General features: G+C 42.7%; 1 protein-coding gene across 1 annotated transcript; it reads right to left on the bottom strand.

Annotated features, from left to right (window-relative positions):
- Positions 1–6,233: 6,233 nt before the first annotated feature.
- On the bottom strand, positions 6,234–8,729 carry LOC143888909 (uncharacterized). Its single transcript, XM_077393291.1, has 4 exons — positions 7,974–8,729; positions 7,048–7,766; positions 6,508–6,691; positions 6,234–6,377 (listed from the first exon to the last, which is right to left on the bottom strand). The coding sequence occupies exons 1-4, from the start codon at positions 8,727–8,729 to the stop codon at positions 6,234–6,236; spliced, it is 1,803 nt and encodes a 600-aa protein (XP_077249406.1).
- Between the last annotated feature and the right edge of the window lie 549 nt (positions 8,730–9,278).

The raw sequence follows: 9,278 nt of genomic DNA, 5'->3' as shown, positions 1-9,278 counted from the left end.
CATATAAAATTTTGGCGAGAGAAAGAGATGTAGTTGATAGACAGTGGCAGATGATTAGAGCAGCATGGGAAGAAATAAGAAAAAGAGAGGAAGATGTTGGAAAAAGAGAGGAAGATGTGGGAAAGTTAGAGGAGGAATTGAAAAAAGGAATGGAGCGTATGCAGAGAACAAATGAAGGGACAGGGGGAAGAATGGAGGCGGTTGAGGAGGAGAGGAAGGGCAAAAATGCATCTGAAGGTGCGCGATTATCTTCGCAGCTGTGCGAGGATTGGACGGATTTAGCTGACCTTGGATGTGACATGGATGCAGCCGCCACCCTAATAGATGTATCGTCTCAGTACCCCAAGTCACATGAAGAAAGATTCGGCACCATACACGGGGTGATCGTTAAACCTTTGTAACGATTGTTCGAAATGGAGGTGAGGAAGGAAGTTGCACCATCTACTGAAGTTGAGCTGAAAGTGGTGCTGGATTCGGAATTATGGAGCATTGTAAGGGGTGTGAAGATGGATGGAAGGAGTAGGAAACCTGGGAGAGCCAGAAAAAGCCCCTACTTATTAGGGAAGACCCGAAAGAGAAGGCAGAAGGAAGAGAAGGAAGAGGGGGAGGACCCCAACATACCTAAACCACCCCCCAAGAAGAAACGGGATGACGGGATGTTGCCTAAGGGAAGGAGAACAGCTCTGATAGAGAGACTCCTAAAGTATGAGAAAAGGCAAGTAGATGTGAAGTATATTAGACCATGATTTAAGGTGATCATAAATGGAAATTATTAACTAACAATTTAATACAATTCTGCAGTGATATTCTCATGGAAAAGGATGATGTACACGTAATAGCCGAAGACCTACAACATCTTTGGAATGTCAGACAATACCTGACTGGCACTGTAAGTGTAATTTTTTATCAATAAAATCTACATTACCTCACATCTGACATTTACTTCTCTTCCTTGAAGATCGTGGATATTTATGGGAAGCACGTATAGTCCTGCAACGAGGATGGGTTAGCAGATCCTAGGGGCGGAATTGTCTTCGTTCCTTCGGTGGTACATGTAAGTGTAATTTCTATCATCCCACATTTCAGTTTACATAAGATTATATCTGTAGTATCCCATTGAAATTCCTTTTGTTTTTTTAGGGAACTCTTATTGCAGTGGGGAGCGAAGTGACTGAGGAGCTGAGGGTAGAAAAGTGGAAGACGGCGAAGGACGCTCTCCACGGTAGATTTATAGAGCACCAGCTAGAAGCAGTACAAATGGTACCATTATCATTATGTCAAGACAGCCACTGGGTTCTTCTCATTGTCGATATGATCACCAAAATGTTCCACGAATGCAATTCCTGTAAAGGATTGGATTTCCAGGAACGAGCAGGATTGACCGTAAGTGGGTTAGCATCTTCAATGTTTTCCTACTTATAAATCTATACGTATAACACTTATGTTTCCTAAACCTGTCAATGTTAACCACTTGTAGGTAGCTTTGTTGAAGGAGTACTTCAAGGAAAGGGGCTGTGATATAGACCATTTTCAATATGCTCAGATGGACAATTTCCCACAACAGGCCAATGGGTCAGTATATTTGAATGTTTATTTTTTTAGGGTATGAATTTTATTCGCTCAATACAACCGTTGTTATGCAAGTTCGACTGTGGTTTGTTCGTACTTAAAGCGATCGACCATCTGTATGCAAAGGATCCATTCACTTTCAGCAAGTCTGACATTCCCGCTTATCGGCTGCAGCTGTGCGAAAGATTCTTGCGCGGAGAGCTCGGGGACTGTGGCGATTTTCTTAAGGGGGATATATGAGTGAAAAAATGAAGAAGAGCTCTTGAAGTTCTCATGGATATTGTAAAGAGGATGGACATTGATGGTCTTTGCTGTGAAGTTTTGTGTCTATTTGTAAGCAAAATGGGGTAAATTTATTTGTAATTGTTGGGCGCATCTGTATAGGACAGAAAGCAGGCTGTAGAGACACAGAGGGAGGGTTTGTTTGTATCTCAGCATACTGACAACTATGTATTTGTAATGAAAAATCAAGTTCTGTGAAGTGATGGTGGTTGTGGCATTGGGTTCATTGCGAAATATGGTAAAGAACTTTGAAAATCATCAAATATTTGTTCATAAAGTTTTGGGGGAATTTATATTTCTATTGGATGGAAATATGATTTATTTGTATTTAATGGTGATTATTCTCTCTACTTTTTATTTTCATCGTCATAGTTGGCAATGGGACCCCTGTTTTTTGTGCTTTTCCGGTTTTGTTTGGTTGCTTGAACTGTTGGGAAGAAAAAAAATTCAAACTCAAAGTTGTTGATAAGCACACCATTTCTTACAACAGCCACCCCTTCTTTCCAAATGGACTGTCCACCCCACACCATAGGATGATCCATAACGTCCATTTGATGGGCCACAATTTAAATAGTTTGTGTAGCAAAAGACAATTCATGCATTTAGTTCATGGTTTGAACTTGCTATGTCCGCCTTACATAAAAAATAAAAAAATAAAAGAATAAAATAGAAGGAAAAAAAAATTCTCGGAGGTCCGAGATTTTGTCTCGGAACTCCGAATATATGGGCAGAGGGAACCTCGACAGATTGTCGGAAGTCCGAGACAATGTCTCGGAACTCCGAGATTTCGACCAGGTTAACGTCGGAGTTCCGAGAAAATTGCTCGGAACTCCGACATTCGGGGCCAGTAGATATTGAAAAAACTCGGTCTATTCTCGGAAGTCCGGGACAATTTCTCGGAATTCCGAGATGTCGTCCAGGTTAACCTCGGAGCTCCGAGAAAATTGCTCGGAATTCCGAGATTCGGTCCAGTATAATTGCAAAAAATACGTCTATTCTCGGAGCTCCGATATAATTTCTCGGAACTCCGAGATTCGGTCCAGTAGAAATTGCAAAAAATCCGTCTATTCACGGAAGTCCGACGAAATCGCTCGGAACTCCGAGAATCTGCCAAGTTAACCTCGGAGCTCCGAGAAAATTACTCGGAACTCCGAGATTCGGTCCAGCAAAAAAAATTTTTTGCCTTCTATTCTCGGAACTCCGAGAATCTGCCCAGGAGCTTTATAACCCTGGACCCGGTTCGTTTTTTTAACTTTTCTTCTCTTCTTTCCCAATTCCTTCCACTTCTCTTCAAACCCTAACTCCACTTTTTCTTTCTTTCCGTCATTTTCTCCCTACATCTTCCTCCAAAACCCTCTTCTCCCTTCCAAATCCCTCTCTTCTTCCTAAAACCCTAGCATTTCAGCCCTTTTTCGTTTTTTCTTTCTTCCCTTCTCTATTTCTCTTTTTTTCCTCCCTTTTAGGGGTATTTCTCTTCTTCTTTACATATCACTTTTCTCTCCACCCACATTTCCTCTCACCATGCCTCCTAAAACCAAAAATCTCAACATCGGAGGCTCCTCCCAAGTTGAAGACCCCGAATATGTTCGTGAAGAAGTTCCTGACGAAGAAGGGCCTTCACGGAAGAAGGCCAAGGCCAAGGCTGTGGCTGCCGAAGTTGTGGCCAACTCTTATTTCACTGGGGATAAGGCGAAGAAACTCTGGGCCGACGTCGGCACTAGGGGCATCCTCACCGGTAGGTACATTGATCCCCCTGTCCTTCAAAAATTTGATTTAAAGGCCAAATTTGATGCTCTTCATTGGACACCCATCATTCACATCAACGAACCCGTTTACCCTCGATTGGTGCGTCTCTTCTATGCCAATCTCACCATTTCCCCTTCCTTCTTCAAAATCGAATCTAAGATCAAGAAAACTGTCATCAAACTCAACTATCAGACTTTTGCCACAATATTTGGGATTAGCCATGAGGGCCTCTTACACTATTTTTGGCCGGAAGATGGGACGCATTCACTTGATGATATTGATCATGACACTGTCTATGGTCGGATAACACGGCGCTACCAGTCTAATATGCCCGTACATCCTGCCGACCTCATTCCGGTTGCGCGCATGCTCCATAACTTCATGTACCACATCTTCATACCTCGTGCTGGGATGCGTGAAGCCCTAAGACCCTTAGAGGCATATATGATCTACAGCATCCTAGAGGGCCGCCAGCTTTGTCTGCCATATATCATATTTCGCTACATGTTTCAGACCCCTGGACGCTACCGCTCTTCCTTGCCATATGGCATGATTCTCACCCATGTCTTCCGCCACTTCGGCATCACCTTGGATGGAGAGATGATCATGACTCCTACTGCCCCGTTTGATGTTCAGACCTTTAATCGCATGGGTCTTAATGAAGCAGCGATTGACATCGATTATGTCGATGGAGGAGGCTACGAAGCCGAGGACCAGGCTGCAGCGGCACCTCAGCCATCACAAAAATACATCTCAGTTCTGCACTCGCCAAGATTTGGCTCACATGCAGGAGGCCATTGAGCGATCCATGGCCTCTCAGTTTCAGCAGTTGTCTACCCATGTTGACTCTGCGATTTCGACTCGCTTCCAGACCATGACTTCCCACGTTGATGATCAGTGGGCCGCCTATTATCGCTACATCTCCAGTGGTAAGTGGGGCCAGGCGCCGGGCAGTTCTTCCCATCAGCCACCGCCTCCTCCGGAGCAGTAGATGGCTCTAGTTCTCTGATGATGGATCATGTCGTGCTCAGATTTCTCTTTATATTAGGCTTATCTATATGTTTCTATAGTCTTTGGATTATCAGTTGGTTGTATGGATCCTATTTAGGTAGGTTCTTCTATAGTAAGTTGGATCTTTTTTGGATGTATTCCGTTTTATGTAATTCTTAAGGGGGATATATGAGTGAAAAAATGAAGAAGAACTCCTGAGCTTCATAGACTTATGTCTTTGGCATATCGGGTTTACATTTATTCATCCACCTCGGGTAAATTATGTGAAGTTCTCATGGATGGTGTAAACAGGATGGACATTGATGGTCTTTGCAGTGAAGTTTTGTGTGTATTTGTAAGCAAAATGGGGTAAAATGGAGTAAATATATTTGTAATTGTTGGCCGCATATGCATAGGACAAAAATCGGGCTGTAGGGACACAGAGTTTGTTTGTATCTCAGCATACTGAGAACTATGTATTTGTAATTAAAAATCATGTTCTGTGAAGTGATGGTGGTTGTGGAAATATTTGTTCAAATATTTGTTCAACAAGTTTTGGGGGAATTTATATTTCTATTGGATGGAAATATGATTTATTTGTATTTAATTGTGGTTATTCTCTCTAGTTTATATTTTCAGCGTCATAGTTGGCAATGGGATCCCTGTTTTTTGTATTTTATTGTAGGTGAAAATGTTAGGACTTTGTCTGATAGAGCCCCAAGTTGCAAGTCCGTTTGGTTGGTGGAATTTTGTTGCTTCTTCTCACTTGTGTGGAACACAAATCTTCATGGGAGATTGTTGGGAAGTAAATTAATCCCGGTAAAAAAAATAATTCTGGTGCTTTCTTTGGTTGCTTCAACTGTTGGGAAGAGCAAAATTCTTCTTCAAACTTGTTGATGAATTGAACTCCATAACAAAAAAAAAACAAGTTGAGTGCCCAGGTTAGGATAAACCCACGACTCTGCGGTTTGGGCACAACCTCTTTACATTGTGCTCCATCAATGGACGGTTGTGGAAAATTGTAAGAATGGAAAATTAAATTGGTAGGCCATGCATTATTTGTGGTGACTTCGATCTAAACCTCATACCAAATATGGTTGACATTCTGCTAGTGATTGCTTCGAACAAAACATTCGCATATCGTAATAAAAAGCGTTGCCTACGCGTTATTTGCAACATGTAAAGGGTAAACATTTTTTCACGCCATAAGAAGGTTGTTTATTTATATATAAATAGAGTGAAGCGGAAAAAAGAATTGGTTTTGATCCATATTTACAATCCCAAGCATATTTACATCCACTACAGATGTCCAGTAAAATGAAAATAACAGCACCAAACATAAGAATCTAAGTAGAAGAGGAAGTTGATGAGGCAGAACTTGTTGACGCTAGTGAATACCCTTCAACGCTGCTCTCCTGTTTCAGTTTAAATGGATTATATATATACAACCAAATTTCTTTTCCAGTTGTTGATCTATTTTCTTAGCAGCAGGGAAAAACTTATTTTAACAATGCTTGCAAGGTAGAACTCATTCCAGCTTCAGAATACTGGGCAGCCTTCAACTATGAGAACTCATTCCACCTTCAGAAAACTGGGTAACCTTCAACTTTCATAACTCATTCCATCTTCATAAAACTGGGCAGCCTTCAACTACGATGCCTTTCGCAGTAGGACAAGAAGCAAAGGGGCACCCTTCCAAGTAATTTCCCCACAGGTTGAGGCTTCCAATTGTGCAAGAGCCACCATGCAGTTCCGAAGTACAGAAGTGCTGCTATCAGGGTACCCACCACCTGAAATTTTCATTCCATTCATCTTCATTGTCATTATTTACAACGAGAAAGATATTGTTAGGATGCCATATTTGGTTATTAATTTGTTCAATTGGGTAAAGAGGAAAGGTGGAAGAGGAGAGGCACAAACCTGACCCATGAACATTGTTATTCGAGGAATCTTCATGTAATGACCAAGCTTGAAGTCTTGCAGAAATGTAACAGCCTGTGACATACTGATATACCCATAAACCTTGAAGCATATGTTAGCGACGGGGTATCCTCGGTATATACTTTGTTTGAAGACATCGTATATTTTGTTTTCGGATTCTTCCCTGCGAAATAGACTCAAACCCAATATAAACTAGGATTCAAGTACATTTTTTTTAATTACAGTACAGAAAAAAAGATAAATATATGCACACCACTAATTACAGTATACCAAAAAAGGGTTTCACGTAACAAAAAATTAAATTCAGGAACTAATTACTGTGCACACTTTCAATTAATCCACTTCTCATCCATCCAAGTGGAGCCTCCAATGCATTGCCCGCGGAGTAATTACGTGAAAAAAGGAGCTGCACAAGGTACACCCGACCTACAAACACCACCACCACACCACACCGAATAAGTATGGACAGGGGGATGTTTTATACTACTTATTCACCTCCAAAAATTATGTATCACGTACCTATTGAAAACGGGGGCAGAGGGTCCAATGGCAGATTCATCAGGCAGTTGTCTCTCCATGGGAGGTTCTCTGCAAGTCCTTTTGTTGTGGCCAACTTTTCCACAGATCGTACATTTGCGATGCACTCCACTCTGCAATTCGCGGTCAGATCTTCTCGTATGCGGCCGTCCAGGTGGTCTTTTCGCTATAGGAGGTAATACAGTGTTGAGAGGTTCTGGAGGCACTTCCCATTGAGTGCGATCTACTGTAGGGTGAAGCACCTCAGCGTACGTTTCCCGATACATCTCTATACGAAACCATTTTTGGCAATAATCGTACTCATCAAAATCCGTGATGGCAATGACTGTCATGGCATGTCCGCACGGCAGCCCAAGCGTTTGGAACTCACGACATGTACAGGTTTGTTGCAGCAGGTCTACGACATCATGATGATCACGGGACCTTACTTCAAATTCGTGCACACCTACTCGATAAGCATCATATCCGCAACCCTGTTCCCTGGCCAGACCCAAATGTTTTTCTGCATAATGCGTGCACTTTGTTTCCCATTCATGGCCCATCGCTTGACGTTTCTGTATGTATTCGGAGCTCTTAAAATGTGTCAGCTCCACCGCAGCTGCAATCGGCAATTTTCTGGCATCCTTTAGCACTGCATTGTAACACTCCGATCTATTGGTGGTCAACACATCATATCTATCCCCCTTGAAGTAGAAACTAGCCTAGTTTTCCTTCGGAATAGCGGCTATCCAGTTGTGTGCATTTTCACTCCTCGCCTTAATTTTTTCCATTGTGTCTATGAAAACACTCTCTCTCAAAGCCCTAGCAGCTCTCCAGAACAATTTCTTAAGTAAAGGGTCTTTGAAGTCGGTGTACAAATTGGCGGCGAGGTGACGCATGCAGTAGCTATGGTTTGCAATAGGCATTACTTTAGGCACTGCTTGCATCAACCCCTTTTGTCGATCGGAGCATAGGGTCAATGCGCCTATCCCCTCCGGCAATACGTGCCGCTTCACCAAATAGAAGAACCAGCACCAGCTATCTTCGTTCTCAGTCTCGACAACTCCAAAAGCTAATGGAACTAATCCGTTGTTCCCGTCTACCTCAACTGCGATAAGTAAGATTCCAAGATACTTTCCACGTAGATGCGTCCCATCGACCAAAACTATCGATCTGAGTGTTCGCTGGAAAGAACGTATGCTGGGACCAAATGCCCAGAATAAGCGACCAAATTTATCATCTCCCCCTGGACGTAGATCTCTCGCTCGAAAAACACGCATGTAGGTGCCGGGATTTGTTCTCATCATCTCAACTATCAGTGCAGGCAGCAAGCGGTACGAGTCCTCCACATTTCCACACTTTATTTTAAGGATGATGTTCATCGCAAGGTGTGCTCTACGGTAGGTCATGGTTATACCCCAGTGCGACTTGATGTACTGTCTTATGATCCTTGTCCCGAGATCTTCTGGACAATCAAATAGGGGTAAGCATGTCTTGGCAACCCATGGTGATGTAGCTAGATGATTATCATTGCCCTTTAAGTGAGATGTACACATATGGTCGCTGACAAACTTCTTCACTACCACATAAGTCATACGGTTAATGCTTGATATACGCCACTTGCAACCTGGTTCCTTGCATACAATGGCATACTTCTTGGGAGTTGACTGTGACTTCTTGAACATGAATCGCTGCCAAATTGCATACTCCTTAACGGCCTTCTTGAACTACTTCATATTTGGATACATAGCCCCAACAGTTAACTCATCGAACTGAAGATTATCTGCATCTACCTCATCAGCCCCAACATACATGTCGTCTACTTCGACTGCCCGACATGTGCCAGCAGGTAGAAATGGCCGACCATTGCCGGTAGGGGGAGCCACTTCTGTTGGCCTAAGACTTTCACCAGAATCTTCGTCGTGATTTTCATTTCCATTATCATTTTCAGGATCATGGGCGGCCTCATCACCCTGCTCATCCTGAACCTCAGCCTCAACCCCAGCCTCGTCATCATCCTCATCATCATCCTCTGCAGGATCATCATCATTGTCATCTTCAGTTCTAAATTCTTCCATATCACAACCGAAGACATGAAAATCATCCTCGCAAACATTAATATGCTCCAACGGCACATCTGCATCATTCCCGGGGACAATGATATCTTCGGAGATATGGTTCCCATACATATCGTCCGAGAAGTTTTCATTTAGGTCAACTCGAACCCTACACAG

Source organism: Tasmannia lanceolata, unplaced genomic scaffold (assembly GCF_043159265.1).
Source record: "Tasmannia lanceolata isolate RefF3 unplaced genomic scaffold, GAP_Taslan_0.1 ptg000012l, whole genome shotgun sequence".
Taxonomy (NCBI): domain Eukaryota; kingdom Viridiplantae; phylum Streptophyta; class Magnoliopsida; order Canellales; family Winteraceae; genus Tasmannia; species Tasmannia lanceolata.
The sequence above is the reverse complement of the archived record's forward strand: the minus strand, read 5'-3'. Positions and strand labels throughout refer to the sequence as shown.

Excerpts from the sequence above, each read along its gene's own strand:
- LOC143888909 (XM_077393291.1), bottom strand. The coding sequence starts at position 8,729 with ATGTTCAAGAAGTCACAGTCAACTCCCAAGAAGTATGCCATTGTATGC. Across the intron at positions 7,767-7,973 it reads TGATGCAAGCAGTGCCTAAA|GCTAGTTTCTACTTCAAGGG; the intron begins GTAATGCCTATT and ends AAGGAAAACTAG. Across the intron at positions 6,692-7,047 it reads TCTGCCCCCGTTTTCAATAG|GGAAGAATCCGAAAACAAAA; the intron begins GTACGTGATACA and ends TCTATTTCGCAG.